At 39.1% G+C, this 17,016-nt stretch overlaps 1 protein-coding gene across 1 annotated transcript; it reads right to left on the bottom strand.

Annotated features, from left to right (window-relative positions):
• Positions 1-15,132: 15,132 nt before the first annotated feature.
• On the bottom strand, positions 15,133-16,527 carry LOC309977932 (DDB1- and CUL4-associated factor 12-like protein 2; the record flags this gene model as incomplete). Its single annotated transcript, XM_082864307.1, has 1 exon — positions 15,133-16,527. Exon 1 carries the CDS (start codon positions 16,504-16,506, stop codon positions 15,133-15,135), a length of 1,374 nt encoding a protein of 457 aa, XP_082720433.1. The 5' UTR covers positions 16,507-16,527.
• Positions 16,528-17,016: the final 489 nt, after the last annotated feature.

Below are 17,016 nucleotides of genomic sequence, written 5' to 3' on the forward strand. Positions count from 1 at the left end.
AGTTTCTTGAGGACAGGGACTATGTTTTATTTTCTTTATTATACTCAATGCCTATCAAAGTCTGTGTACCAAATGAATATTTGTCAAACAAATGAATGACAGTGCCCAGTTTCCTCTTGTCACTTAGGGCCCCAAGATAGAGCTAACCACATATGTCCAGTTAGTCCAGGAAACGCCCCACGTCCTAGATCTCTCCCTCCTACATTCTCCCGTATCCAAATTTACCTCCTGGCAGGGTCTGGTTATTAGAAACCTATTCTCTGCTTTTCATATCAATAGCTGCTACCCTTTCTCAATTGGGTTCTAGAGAGAGAATTAAAATTAAGCACAAATGCCCTAAGGCATTCCTTGTATGTAATGAAGTAACTCTACTTGTGCAACTAGAATGGTTCTAGTTCCATTCTATCTTTGGGGAAATTTAGAAAAGAATTACTCAAATAGTTTTTTTTTTTTAATGTTCTGTGTTTTAGATGAGGAACCCATTCACTCTAAACATGAATGGCTTTATGTGTTATCCCTCCCAGTACCTTCTTTTTTTAAATCAAGAATTCCTGTTTCCACTGGAATGAACATATTGAAGTCATGTCAAGCACCATGCAAAGTCACCCATAAACTGTTTTGTAATAGCATTCAAATTCTTCAAATAATTGTACATAGTCCATTTCTAGGACCGGCAGAAAGTTCCAGACCTTTACATCCAAAATTAAATAATAATAAATCAACGGCCCTTTCCACTTTGTGAATGCTGATATTTGTACATATTTTTGCACAACTTTAATTACTTCTTTAAGATATAGAAGTAGACATGGTGTGATGTACATTGCAGAATTGTCCTCGAAAAAGGTGGCAAAAATTTAACTTAGCACCACACTGGGCCTAAGGTTTCTCCAGTGAGAAAAAGAGAGCCCAAGGTGAACATTCAGCTCTTCCAGCATTGCAGGACACTTCTGGGGAGAACCACTTGGTTTTCATCTCACAGGGATCTTGGGGTAATCTGTGGAGCTGGACCATGTGGGATCAAATAGAAACAGGGATTACAGCAACCGTGCTCAGATCTTGGCAGACCATGTTCTGGCAGGTGGTGGCCCCCATGTTGAGAACGCAGCCAGTGGCTTGGCCCATTTGCAGAGCTTAACTGGTGGCTTTGTCTGGCCAGGGAGCTCAGTAGGTGGTTCTGCCTAGTATGGGTCTCCAGCTAACATATCATACTGGCAATGGGGCCCATTCTATATACAGTCCTCCTCAGTCAGGGAAGCAAGTTCACTGCCCCACCTAACTGCTTAGCATAGCCTCTGGTTCACCCCAACAGGAAGCCTAGCCATAGATGTCTGGCAGTCGTGGAGCACATGCTGTGGCCCACCTGGACAGGGAAATGAGTTAGCAGCCCTTCCCGTGGAGCATAGTCTCCAGTCCTGCTCTACCAAGAAGCTTAGCCAGAGTACCAGGGCAGCTGCAGAGCTCTTCCTCCAGCCCTGCCTCACGACAGAGGATAGCCTATGGACTAGCACAATTTCTGAGCAAAGCCTTTGGCCTTGCCCAGACAGGGATACCAGCCCTGGTATCTCACTTTTTTTTTTTCTTTTTAAAATAAATTTATTTATTTTTATTTATTTTATTTTTGGCTGCGTTGGGTCTTTGTTGCTGCACGTGGGCTTTCCCTAGCTGCAGCGAGCAGGGGCCACTCTTCGCTGCAGTGCACAGACCTTTCACCGCAGTGGACCCTCTCTGTTTCAGAGCATGGGACCCAGGCATGCGGGCCTCAGCAGTTGTGGCTCACGGGCTCTAGAGCTTAGGCTCAGTAGTTGTGGTGCACGGTCTTAGTTGCTCTGCAGCACGTGGGATCTTCCCGGACCAGGGCTTGAACCCATGTCCGCATTGGCAGGCAGACTCTTAACCACTGCGCCACCAGGGAAACCCCTCAGTTTTTTGAGAAATTGTAAGTAGTATTGTATTTTAAATTTTGGTGTCTACATGTTGATTGCTAGCATGTGGAAATGCAATTAATTTTTGCATGTTTTCATATAGCCTATGATCTTGCTGAAATCGTGTGTTCTATGATTTCTTTTTGTAGATTCTCTGGGATTTTCTATATAGACAATCAGATGTCATCTCCAAATAAGGACAATTTTACTTCTTCCTTTATGATTCATATTTAATTAATTTATTTATTTACCTTGCAATGTTTAGGATTTTCATCACTATGGTAAGTGAGAATTGTGAGCGAGGACATCCTTGCCTTGTCCATGAACTTAGGAGAAAGCTTTTTCACCATTACGTATAACGTTAGATGTTGTCTCTTTGTAGCTAGTCCTAATTAAGATGAAGAAGTTTCCTTCTATTCCTATTTTTCTGTAATTATTTATCATGAACGAGTATTGAATTTTGTCAAGTGCTTTTTCTGCATTGATTGATATGCTCATGTGATTTTTTTCTTTAGGCTTTTAATATGATGAATTATACTAATTGATTTTCAAATATTTAACCAGCCTTGCATACCTGGAAAAACCTTACTTATATGGTCATGGTGAATAATTCTTTGTATATATTGCTGAATTCTGTTTGCCAATATTAGTTAAGGATGTCTGCATGTATATTCAGGAGGGATAATGGTCTGTAGTTTTCTTGTATTCTCTTTGTCTGGTTTCGGTATCAGGGTATTACTAACTTCAGAAAATGAATTGGAAATTGGTGTTAATTCTTCTTTAAACATTTGATAGATTTCTAGATTTTGGGGGAGAGTTATTAAATTACCAATTAAAGTTCATTAATAATTACACTTCTATTAAAATTGTATATTTCATATTAAGTAACGAGGTAGTTTTTGTTTTTCAAGGAATAGATCCTTTTCACCTAATTTATCAAATTTATCTGTGAAGAGATTTTTGTAGTTTTCTCTTATTATCCTTTGATGTCTTTAGGGTCTGTATTGATATCCTTTGTTTTATTTCCAATGTTGATTATATGTATCTTTGCTCTTTGTAAGTCTTGCTAGACGTTTGTCAATTTTATTGAACTTTTCAAAGAATCAAATCTTTAGTTTCACTGATTTTCTCTATTGTTTTCCTGTTTTCAATTCCATTGATTTTTAAAATCTTTATTATATTCTTTCTTCTATTTTCTTTGGACCTATTTTGCTCTTCTTTTCGTAGGTTTTTGAGATGGGAGCTTAGATTATTGATTTGAGACTTTTCTTTTTTTCTAATGTACATGTTCAGTGCTATAAATTTCCATCTCAGTACTGCTTTAGCTGCTTCCTACAAATTTTGATATTTTTTACTTTCATTTTCATTCATTTCAATGTACAGTTGATCCTTGAACAATACAGATTGGAACTGTGTGGTTCCCCTCATGCACAGATTTTTTTCAGTTGTAAATACAGCAGTACTATCAGATCTGTGGTTTGTTGAATCTGCAGATGTGGAACCGAGATATGGAGGAACCATGTATACAGAGGGCCAACTATTAGTTACATGTGGATTTTCGACTACTCGGAGAGTCAGTGTCCCTAACCCCCATGTTGTTCAGGGGTCAACTGTATATTTTATTACCCTATGAGACTTCCTCTTTGACACATGCATTATTTAAATGTGTGTTGTTTAGTTTCCAAGTGCTTGGATTTCCCTAATATCATTATGTTATTTAATTTAGCTTGATTTCATTGTGTTTAAAGAATACACTCTGTATGATTTCAAATGTTTATATTTGTTGAATTCTCTTTTTTGTCTGAGGATATGGTCTATCTTGTACATATTGTATGGGAACATGTAAAGAATATGTATTCTGCTGTTGTTGGGTAGAGTATGCCATAAATGTCAATTAGATGCTATTAGATGATGGTATTGTTTTCTTCTATGCCCTTGCTATATTCTACTTAGATGTTTTATCAGTTGTCAGGAGAAGGGTGTTAAAGTATTGTGGATTTGTCTACTTCTTCTTTCAATTCTATGAGCTTTGTCTCCTATAATTTGCATTTCTGTTCTTTGATATATACACATTTAGAGTTTCTATGTGTCCTTGGGGTATTGACTCTTTTATATAATATCCTTCTCTGTCTTTGGCAATTTTCTTTGCTCTGAAGTTGACTTTATCTGATATTAATATAGCCACTCCTGCTTTCCTTTGATTAAATTTTGCATTATATATATGTGTGTGTGTGTGTATATATATATATATATATATATATATATATTTACATTCAACCTGACTATATTACTATATTTGAAGAAAGTTTCTTGTAGACAGAATACAGCTGGGTCAGGCTTTATAAATCCATTGTAATAATCTCTGAGTTTTAATTGGCATATTTAGATCATATACATTTAATACAATTATTGATGTGTTAGGGCTTAAGTCTGCCATTGTATTCTTTTGCTTATGTCTTTGTTCTCTCCACTTTTGGTTGACTCTTTTACTTTTCCTACTTTGCTGTGGGTTATTTGAACATTTTTTACAATTCAATTTTGATTCGTTTATAGTATTTTTGAATATCAAAGGCTCAATAAGACATGGTCCCTGCCCTTGAGGGAATCATAGCAAACAGCAGTAGTTCTCAACCCTGTATGAACATCAGGGTAACTTGTTGATATATATATATATACATGATAGATGGTAGGTAAATAGACATTATAGAGACATTATATATTATATCTCTAGCTTGCTCTATCTATCTATCTATCTTCCTGTATCCTGCATAGGGATTCTAATTTTGTGGGACTGAGTTACGACCCAGGGTCTGATGTTTAAAACCTCCACAATTCAATTCTTTTTGTTGTTTATAACAGCTTTATTGAGATATAATTCACACATCATAAAATTCACAACTTTAAAAGTGTGTAATTCTTTGGTTTACAGTATATTTACAGAGTTTTGCAACAATCAGAACTATCTACTTTCTACCTCTATGGATTTGCTTATTCTGGACCTTTCATATAAACAGAATAATAAAATAGGCGGTCTTTTGTGAGTGGCTTCTTTCACTTGGCATTTTTTCAGGGGTCATCCATGTTATAGCATGTATTATACTTTATTCCCATCTATTGTTGAATAATATACCATTGTATAGATATATCATAAGTTGTTTATCCATTTTTCAGTTGATCACTATTTGGGTTATTTTTACCTAATGGCTATTATTAGTAATGTTGCTATAAGCATTCTTGTACAAATTCTGTGTGGATCCAAAGTTTGATTCTGATATCCCACTAAAACTGTGAACCAATAATCTAGAGCATCACTGTCTATTATAATCTTCTGCAATAGTGGAAGTAGTGTGTATTGGCAACATCCAAAGCGGTAGCTGCTGGCCAGATGTTATTATTAACCACTTGTCGGAACTGTGGTGAAATTTTATTTCATTTTAATTAATTTTAATTTTACTAGCCACATGTCACTAGTGGCTACCATACTGGACAGCATAGAAGGAGACCTGGATTTAGGAAGGTAAATATTGACAATAAAATATGGATTGGTAAAGAATGAGGATGTAGGACAATATAGGAAATTGTTTAAAAATTCCATTTTGAGGAGACAAGGGTCAGAATTAGGCCAGTAGTAGCAGGAAATAACCTGAGGAGAAAAATCCAAGAGACATTTTAGACTAGACATGAATAGGTTGATGATTTAGGGGAATGGAGAGGGAGGAGTCTAGTCTTAAGCCCTGCTATATGTCTAGACCTCACCTTGATATGTGTACATCTGTTTAGGCTTGTTTGTTAATGTTTAGCAACATAGAGGCATTCCCTCTAAACTCTGCCATTATTCAATTGACCAAAATCTGGAACTCATTGGTAGAAAAAGTGTATTCACTACAGATGTGAACATGTTAACAGTTACCATTACAATTTTAAGGATTGCCATTCTTATTTTTTAATTTAATTAGAAGTTTCAATATTTATTTTTACATAGAAAAATACACTTAGCATGCAATGCTTGTGCTATTATTATACTGAATAAATAAGCAAGGAAAAATCTGTGACTCTTAACTTTGTAAGGTAAGAGTCTGTAGAATTTGTAATCTACAGAGGTTTTCCTATCACTATTGTCTAAAGATGGATATTCTTCTATTTTATATTTGCAAAGCATATGAGGAACTTGGGTAGCAGTTATGTAGTAGCTACTGTAAAATAGTACTGAATTCACAGTGCACGTTTATTCTTTCAGGTTCTATCACTGTTATTTAATTGTTAATGGAAAGAGAATTAGGGAACAGTGCATGCTTGTTTTGACAGTGGCAGCTCTAATGATTAGTAAAAATGTAGTCATTAAGACACATTTTATAAAAAAGCAATGAGATACGTAATTATCCCTTTCCTCATCTCAACCATGTTTTTCTCAGCTTGTCTTTCAGCTGTAGAATATACTTACAGTACAGTGATAAACAACGTACAGTGATGTAGATGTAAGACATACATTCCCTTTATATTTATTGAATGACTAAGATAAAAGCTTTTTCAGTGGGTTTTCAGAAGAGTGATATATCTCATTTTATTAAGTCAAACGTTTAATCCTTGTTTTGCTTCTTAATTAGCTGTATGACATGAGTAAACACATTCACTCTGGTTTAACTTTAATCCTCTATAAAATCATCTGGTTGCTAGTAAACAAGGATATTCAAATTACAACAATAACATGTCATATTTTATCCACCAGACTGGAAAAAATGAAAATATTTAAAAATATCAAGTGTTGGTGAGGATATGACACAAAAGGAAATTTTATACACCATTTACAAGAATAAAACTTGACACAGCCAGTGTTAGTTTTCTATTGCTGCCCAACAAATTACCACAAACTGAGCAGCTTAAAACAATCTCCATTTATTACCCCACACTTCTGTAGGTTAGAAGTCCAGACACAACAGAATTGGGTTATCTGCTTAGAATCTTACAAGGATGAAATCAAGATCTTGGTCTACCTTGTTCTTGTCCAGAGAGAGACTCTGGGGAAGAATCTACTTCTAAGTTTGTTCGTGTTGTTGTCAGAATTCAGTTTTTTGTTTATGTTTTTGTCTTTTGTGTGTGTGTGTGGTTGAAGGACTGAAATTCCCATTTTCTTGCTGACTGTTGGCTGGGGGTCACTATCAACTCCTATAAGCCACCCACAGATCCTATTAATGTCACTTCTCCATCTTCAAAGCCAGCAACAGAGAATATCTCTTGTGTCAAAAAACCTCTCGTGGTTCAATTTTTTTCTCTCCAGGAAGAGCCCAGTCCCTTTTAAGAGTTCACCTGATTAAGTCCACCCCAGATAATCTCCCTATTTTAAAATCCACTGATTTGAGATTTTAATTATATCTGCAAAATCCCCTAACAGCATGATTATTTCTTGTATTGCTGGGAGAAGGTGTATGTATACCTGAGGCCAGCCATCCTTGGGGTCATCAGAATTACTCTTACCCCAGGAAGCTTAGAGTTCTGTTTTGGCAGCATGAAGCAAATTGAAAATGCACACACTCTGTAAAATGACAAGTCCTCTTCATTTAAGAAAAATCTAGAGTAGTTATCTCATGTGTGCATCACAATATTTTTTAAAATGTGTGTATTGCAACATAGTTTGAAACACAGAAAATTTGGTAAGAACCCAATTGTCCATTGATATAATACACCAATTGTGGTATATTCATATAATAAATGATCCAATGGTGAAAATAAACTAAATAGATACATACACGTATCCTTAGAAGATTGTAATTACATAATGTTGAGTAAAAAAAGAACAAATTGCTGAATAAATTCAGTATATAATTTATGTAAATTTTGTAATGCACTCAAAATTAATAAAAGTCATTCTGTATATTATAGATGGAAACATTTATATGTATGGACTGACTCTGGATATAACTCAGCATCTTACCACCTCTTATGACCTTGGGCAAATTATTTAATTATTCCTTTGTAAAGTGATCATCCGTAAAATGTGGATTACTATGAGGGTTAAGTAAGCAAATCTTTGGAAAGTGTTAACTGTCTAGCACATGCTAAGTACTTAAGAACTTGTTAAGTAAATATAAATAGATAACAGTATAAAACTTGAACTGGACAGATACTTGCTGAACTGTTATAGTGAGTGTTTACCTCTGGGGAGGTGAGAAGGTAATTTATAGCGTTCAAGGAGGGCTTCTACTTCATCCATGGTTTTACTTTCAGTTAATTCTAGAAGGTAGAAACATGAGTTTTTGTTACATTATGTGTACATTTTGTCATTTTAAAAATTATAAGTCAGGAAATACATTTAAAATGACCATTATAGAATTATCTTGATCCTTAAAAATCAGAGTGTTTTACTATGTGATCTTTAATGTATAGACCTACACCTACCTATTCTTGACCATATATTCTGTAGGTGCATACTCATAATAACAGATGAATAAACTGTCATATTTATTTACCATTTTCTTTTTCTTTATAAGAAGTGACCTTAGGAAAAGCTTAATTGGTAGTATAGATTCTGAAAGGTAGTCACTTCCGTCATCTGATTTCCCATAAGCGCTGCATAATGAACAGTATACACTTTGTACCTTGATATTTGACATTTACAATGTCAGAACTAATTGCCATTATCTGAGCAGCAACTCAAAATATTGAGGTAAAATGAAGACTTGGTTATTACTTAGATTTGAAGTTTTGAGATTTTTTAAAATGTTTATATATTCTCAAAGAATGGTGGTGCCAAGTTATCATTCATTACTCAAAGCTCATACCAGCAAATTGGAAAAAATACAACAACAATAACAGATGCCGGGGGTGACTGCAGTGCTCTGCCATTAGTTTGACTTGTGTTTTTCATTTTGAGACTGGGTGAATCACCCAGAGAGAGTTATAACGTAAAACAAAGAAGATTCAAGATTTTAATAAGACATTACCTTGAGCTCCTCACGTTGAAGATAGTTTATCTCTGTCTGGAGCAAGTGTTTATATATGTGAACACTCACACAAAGATAGAGACCCCAATAAACAGGCATAGTAATGAAATCCCTTTGCAAGTGAAGATGAAATACTGGCTACTACTTATGTATATAGATGTGACACAAGGATCATTATTCTATTGAGATCTTGAAGGTCAAATATCTGTCTCTATCTAATGCTCCTTCTCAGCAGAAGGTTCTGATCCTACTATGATGTCTCTGCTTCTTTGCTTATGGGAAGTTGCCTTTTAAGAAGGGAATTATTTAATGCATGATTTTAGTCTTTTATCTTCTTCGATAGAGAATATTTATTTGGTTTTCCAGAACAATATTGTATTCTCAGGTTGCCAAATTGAAAACAGCTAGATGGGCTGGCTGAGGAAGATTATTACTGTTAACAGTTGGTGGTTTGGTCCACATTAGTCTAAATCACTGGTTTGAATGATTCTCAATGAATCGACTCATTTATAGTTATATCAATCAGCTATTATGTTGTGTGTCAATATCATGAGTAATTACTGGGTAAAACCTAGTGAAAAGCAAGACAAATGAGCAAATTTATGTATTATATCTCAGTTTTGCTTTATATTCCCAATGTTAAATATTTGTGATATTTAATCCTTTGTAAGTGAAAGTGTCTAGATTTCAGAAGACCTCTGATTAACCATAGGGAAGTATGTGCAGCAAATATGTTCCCACGTGTTAACAGTGCTCAAGTCCTAATATTGAGGAAAAAAAAGACTTTATGAATTATGTTTCTCCCCCATCTGTGACTATAGACTCAATACACCTTTTAAAAGTTCTTAGTGATTATATTTCTCCTAGCCTCCTATAAATAATAAAACCTCATCAGAAATTAGATGAATATAGTGTAGGACTGGCCTTATTATCAGTTAAGGTTATCAGAGATGGGAATGGATTTAAGTGTTACAGCAATTACTGAGAATATACCTTGGTCTATTCCAAAGCTAAAATTCACCACTCCCCTATAATTATAGTTGGGAATGTGGAGCTAGAGAAGATTAATGGACATTTAGGTGTCAAGACTCAAACTAAAATTGTGGCATATAATAAGCAGGATGTTTTGGGGGAAAAAATGAGTATCCAAAAAAACTGAAAGTCTCTAGTGTTAGAGGTTCTTCAAATTAGCCTCTGGCTATGAATTTTATATATATATATGTATATATAATTCATATATATATTATATTATAATTATTATTATAACATATTATAATTTTAACCAGGAAAGGCTAAAGTACAACACAGATTCTTGAAATTGGTAGGTGCTGGGTCATGTCTTCTCTTTGCTCCGCATCTGGATCAGGAACATTTAATCACTATTCTGCAGACACTGAGGTAGTGCCTATGTAACTCTCACCCTACTTGTCTGAAATCAACTGGTTTGATGAGAAGAGGTAAATAGAAAACCAGTCTGTCATGTATTAATGGGACCAAGGGTCCCATGGTCAATTTTGAAACACACTGAAATCTTTATCCTTCTTGGAGAGCATGCAGTTGATTACTATTGCAATTGTTCTGGCAAAAGGCCTCCGTGGACTTCCACATTACATGAAAACGAATTTGTCTCACCTTTAGCGTCTTGCTGCATTGAGCACCATTGATCATTTCCTCCTCCTCCCCTCTCCAATCAGGCCTTTTAAAATGTGTCTTCATTGTTTTTTTCCCCTTATGTTTACTAAAGAAATACATGTCAGTACAGACTGTTCAAATATTACATAAATATATAAAATAAGAAAAAAGTCCCCTATTATACCATCTCTTAGAGACATACAGTTAACGCTTTTGTATATATTCTTATATATACTGTATGCTTATTCCTCTCATCTTCCTCCTCCTAGTTGAAACAAAAATGGGATTATAGTATGCCTCTGGTTTGCAATTTTCTTATTTCATCTAACATTATCAAGGCTACTTCTCCATGTCAGTAAATAATCAACTCCAGAATTGTCTAGTATTCCATCATTTGGAGAAGGGTCCAGCTAGCCAAGCCCATCCATGGACAGTTCTCCAACTGTGCTTGCCGTTTCAAAAATCACTCCTGCTAGTGATGCTCTTTTGGATTTCTTTTTTTTTTTTTTTACAGTCATATCATCTGCAAATAATTATAACTTCTTTCTTTTCCAATATTTATACTTTTTATTTTCCTATCTTTTAAAACTGCCATATCTGGAATTTTTATAATAATATTAAATACTAGTGATGATTTTTAGAATCCTTGTTTTGTTCCTTACTTTCATAGGAATTCCTCTGTGAGGAATTTTATTGTTCTATTTAACTCTATTCAATGTTGTACCATTAAAGAAGACTATGGTTCAGGTTTGAAACACAACACACGTACACACTCACCATGTGAAGATTATATTTCTTCATACTTTACTAAGGACTTTATCAGAATTGTAGTAGGGTTTTATTAAATTATTTATTAGAATTTATTAACATGAGCATGTGTGTTATTTGACCTGTTAATATGATACATTGAAATAATAGATTTCTCAATAAGTGAACATGCTTCAAGGAACTAGCTTCACTTTGCCAGGGTATGGTTTCCTTTTAATACACTGATGGATTATATTCAGTGTTTTTAAAAGATACATTTCATTTATTTATCTATATATGTAAAACTGGTCTCTTCTCATTTTGCACAATTTTAGTCAGGTTTTTTATTAATACTATGCTGGCCTCATATAGGAAAGAGTAAACTTTTCTCTTTGGGCCCTGAAGTGGCTCAAAATGAAATATTCCTTGACAATGTGAAATAATTTATTTGTGAGACCGTCAGGCTGAGCATGCCTATTATATGTTTATATGTTTATGTGTGTGATTTTCTTGGAGGAAAGGGAAGGTTAAACAAGATAGCATTCACAGTTTTCTGTTCTTGTTTCTCATTTCTTCTGGGAAAAAGTTTAGTTATTTGTATCTTCTGATAATTTCTTCACTCAGATTTTACAGTTACCTGCCTTATAAATAAATCTGTGCCTGTGGTTATTTTTTCTTTTTCACCTCTAATTCTCTGTATTTGTGCTTTTGTGATCGTGATGCTGAGGAAAAGAGCATCCTCCCCTGGACACCCCATTTGTCCTTTGGTAGAATGGGAAAAGTGGCAGAGACCTGCACCTGTGGGATTGAGGCAGGAACTCAAACACAGGCTAGTAGCAGCTGGTGATGAGGTGATACTCCAACTCTGTGAGGCTGCCAGGGCTTTGGCATGACTGCCAGGCATACTGGTGCCAGCAGTAAAACTGGCCTTTTGTGACTGAGGTGGAGACTCAAAAGTTATTGTAATTATAAAATAATTAGAAATATTTGTTGTCTCATGCTGATGAGGTCATGGCATTTGAGTAAAATAAGCCTCTTCTATTTTATATCCCCCCCCCCTTTTATAAGCTTTTCTATTCTGCTTGCCCCTAAAAGGGAGCGTTTCCCAGCGTTTCATATCACTCACCTTCCCAGCAGTGAGAAATCTCATTCTGGAATATATAACCAGTTCTTCACTGGGTGTGTTCTCCTGATGCCAAATAGGCACCGCAAATTCAACATGTCCGCAATTGAGTTAATCACCCTCCACGTGTATCATCTGTGGCTACATTTTCTATATTCATCTGTTGCCACTATTCATTTGCATTCAATCTCAGAGCCTTAGAGTCCACCTAAATTCTTTGGCTTTCTTCACCCTTAACGTGAAATACCAAATACTGCTTGTTCACTTAATTTTCCCCTCATTTTTCTAATACCTTCCTCCCTCTCCACACTTACCTCAAATATCCTAGCGCAGGCTCTCATCATCTCCTTCTTGGATTTTCTTCAGTGACATGTGATGCATTGAATACAAGAGAAACCAGGGTGCAATAAACCAGGAAACGCTACTAGCTCCAGCTAAGCATTTAAGAAATGTAGTCTTTTATAATCCATCTGCAGATATGTGAACCTGAACTGTAGGTGTTCTCTGCCTTTGGTTTGACAGTATTTTTATTGCTTGCCCTCATTTCCTCATATTCTTGATCTTTGTTTCAGAACCTACTTGGTACTCTGACCACAAATCTAGTTAACTCAGCCACAGTGGCTTAGAAACAAAGGATCAAGATCAAGTGGATATCTGATTGGCAAAGAGCACAGAATTTGATGACACACTGTTGGCAAGAGTGTGGTAAAGCAGGCTTGCATACATTACTTATGGGAGGTTAAGTTGATAGGACCTCTTTGGAGGGTAATTTGGCAATGGCTATTAAATATAAAATTGACCCAGAAATTTCATTTCTAGGAATTTATCCCTGCAGATACACTTACACATGTGCATAAAGATGTATGCACCTAAGTAATCATTGCAGAACAGTTCATAGTAACAGAAAATAAGAACCAATATAAATGCTCATCAAAAGTGTAATGAAGAAATAAAATATGTTCCAGCCATATTTTAGGGAATAATATACAATTAAAATGAATTAGGTAGATATGTATGAGAAAGACTCTAAGGTTTTGTGATAAAAAAGGCACAGGTATGTAAAACATGTGCTACCATTTGTGTAAAAATTGCATACACATACATATGTGTTTATATATGTATAGACTATCTCTAAATGGATAGACACACAAGATGTACTGCCTTTGAGCTATGGGCAGATCAGGGAACTTGGGGTATGACACTCACTTTTCACTATACACCTTTTATAAAGTATGATTCTTTTTTCATATGCAAGTATTACTTAAGTTAAAATAAAACAAAACAAAAATAGAGACCAAGTGGGAAGTCTTGATAGATGTAGTTTAAAATATATGAAATATCTGCATATGTAAAATGGCATACATCTATGCCTTTTCCTCACATGGGAAGTAACATATACATGTACACAAATACACAGTATATGTGAGTAGGTGGTTATAAGCACAATATGTATGTTTGTGTAAATGAAAACCAGTGTGTTAAATCATCTTAAAAGCACGACAAGACCCCTAACTGTCCTAACCTGTAGCAAGTATATTTAGATAAGGTATTGAAGATGTCATTGAATGTTTTAACCCATAATAGAATAAGTTTGCTGTTCAAAAACAAATGTACAGAGTACTGTATGCATAGGTGATATTTCAGCTTCAGTTTCTCTCCTGGAAGATTTTGACTTTGATAAATATATTCCTAGAAGGACAATTAAGAAAAAGTAAAATGTACGTTTAAGCATTCAAAAACTTCAGCCTAGCACTTAATTACTAAAATGCTGAATATGTTTTATTTTTTTTTTCCTGCAATACATCATATACTCAATCCAGATAGAAGACTTAGCCAGGTATACAATAAAAAATCGTCAACACCTGCATTGAGCACAACAGTCAGCCTTTCTCTGTAAATGGCTGCCTGGATAGTGTTACCTGAAATGTAAAGAAATGTTTACCCCAAAAAGTACCTCCCTGATTGTCCTGCCACATATAGGCCAGTTTTGATTAGCTCTTAAAAACTGTACCATAAATGCTACCCAAGGAAGCAGGCCATAATACAGCAGATTTAAACAAGAAGGCTAAATTTCTACTAAATAATCAAAACTGTGATTAATAGGATGAACATCATTGTAAGATTTCTTAACAAAGAGAACATATTTTAAAGTATTTTATACACCAACAATATACAAACAACAAACACTGAGTTTCCAACCTCCAAATGAAACATACCCCAAATGGTGGCAATCTAGAACTTGAAATGCATTTTCTAATTGGAGCAGGGCTATAAACCTGCTCTGTTACATGATGGGTTGTTCCTCAGACCAGCCCAAAAGACACTTTTTAGCACACATTTTCCAGAAATACATCTGAAATGTGTAAAAGACCTGAACATACTGTTGAAATATTGATAAAACTAAAGTACTAAATTGTTGTCGGAACCATGACTACATCAGCCAAGAGAAACAGCATATGTGAATCACTCAGAGAGAACACAGTTAAGGATTAGTCAAAATTCTTTGTAAGAGAGGCAAAAAAAAAAAAATGGTGATATTGGAGGAGGTGCAGAAAAATCTGAAAGCCAAGTTTTGATTGCCCAAGAGACCACTTTTGCCTTCTGTTTCTTTCTCTCTCTTTGCCTAACACACTGAGCAGAGGTAAGTTGGGCCCTTTCCACCTGGAAGATAAAAGCCACCCAGAGTAAAAGCACAAACACAGAGTGAAGGAGGAAATCGAGAGGGGACCGGAAGGTGTATCTGGGCACTTTGAGGACACGGAGGCCATCCTTAGCTCCAGAGGCCGGCATAGTTCCCGTGGAGGCCGGAAGGGAGAGGCCCCCCAGCGACGAAGAGTTTCATCTCGGGCCAGTTGTAGCAGTGCGTGTAGAGCGCGTTGGGGAGCTCGCCGATGCCACCGAAGTAGTTCACCCACAGGTCATCGTGGTTGAGCCAGCCTCTGCCACAGGTGAGCTTGAGCTTCCTCCCTGCGGGCCCCGGAGAGAAGTGCGGGCTGGCCGAGGCCCTCTCCTCCAGGAACGTCTGCGCGCGGATGTCATAGAAGAGCAGGCAGCCGTGGCCCGTGCCCACGGTGACGATGTGCTGGTAGAAGCTCAGGGAGCGCACACCCGTGCCGCCCTCTCGGGAGCACAGGGGCCGGATGTTCTGCTGGCGCTGCCGCGGATCCAGGAAGGAGACGTGGGACTGGGAGCCCACCGCGTACAGGGACAACTCGTCGCAGTAGGTCAGGCACACGTTCTCTCGGCAGTAGGGCAGCCTGATGGACAGCAGCCTGGACAGGTTGCTCTGGGCTTTCCACAGGTGGAAGTAGCCGTCCAGGGACACGGCTCCCAGCTCCTGGTTCTTGCCGCTGAAGGCCAGGGCCCGCACCTTGCGGTTACTGGGGTTGGTGCTGGCCCTGGGGATGGTCTCCACGTCCCTGGGACGGATGTGGGCGTACAGGGGGAGGCCCGCGTCGTTGTGCCAGGCGATGCTGCCGTGGAACATGTCGGGGTCCATCTTCCAGAGCGCCACGGTGCCGTCGCGGGAGCCACTCACGGCCACCGTGTCGCTCATCCAGGCGATGGCGAAGATCCAGTCCTTGTGGCCGTGGCGGTCGCCCAGGCACACGGGGTCCAGCGTGGGCAGCTGGTAGACGGCCAGGCTGTTGGGGTTCTCGCCCCCGGTGGCCAGAAGCGTCTTGGAGGGATTCAGCTGGATGGCGTGGATGCCACAGTTCGGCTGGGCGCGGGCCGACGCGGGCCCGCGGTCCCGCATCAGGGGGATGCGCGTGATGTGGCCCGACTGCACGTCCACCACGAAGAGCGTGTTGCACTTGGTGCCGCACACCACCTGCCTGGCGTTCAGCCACTGCGACGCGAACACCTTGTTGAGGGTGCCCAGCGCCAGCTCGCGCTCCCTCAGCAGCTCGGGCAGCTTCCGCACCGCGTAGCCGCGCAGCTTGCCCTCGAAGCCCGGGAGCCCGGCGCGGCCCCGCGCCCCCACCTCGCGGCCCTTCAGGTAGTGCAGCAGCGAGCGCAGCGCCGCCGGCCGCTTGGGCTTCTTGGGAGGCAGCGGCCCGTCCCCACCCGCCGCCGAGCCCAGCGACGACGCCGCGAGCGCCGGCGCTTTCCGCTTCCTGCTACCTGTTTGCCTCGGGGCCATGGTGGGCGGCGGGCGAGTGGCGGCGGCGGGGACGGCTGCGTCGGCCGGGGGCCGGGGCGTCCGCGGGGCGCGGAGCCAACAGAGTCCGGGGCGCGGCGGCGACGGAGGCGAGGGCGGCCGGGCCGGGCGAGGAGAGGTGGCCGGGGGGAGCGGAGCGCAGGCGGCGCGCGGCGGCTGGGGTGGCGGCGGCGCGAATCGAAGCGAGGGCGGGAAGCGCGGCCGGCGGCGCGGCGGGAGCGAAGTCGATGTGGGACGAGGACGACGCGGGGGGCGAGTGTGAGGGGGCGGAGGCGGCGGGGGGAGCGGGCCTGGGGTACTGGATAGCACACGCCGGACTGGGAGGGGTGGGATAGGTGCGGGAGCGAGGGGGGGAAGTGGAGCCCGCGAGGAGGGGGAGACTCACCCAGGACCAGCGCTTCGGGATTCCCAAGGCTTCTCCGTGTGGACACATCTAGTGCGCCTGCCCATGCCCCCTGATATCCTACTTGGGGAGTTTCACTACCCTCTGGA

This window comes from Leucopleurus acutus (genome assembly GCF_964270905.1).
Source record: "Leucopleurus acutus genome assembly, chromosome: X".
Lineage (NCBI taxonomy): Eukaryota > Metazoa > Chordata > Mammalia > Artiodactyla > Delphinidae > Leucopleurus > Leucopleurus acutus.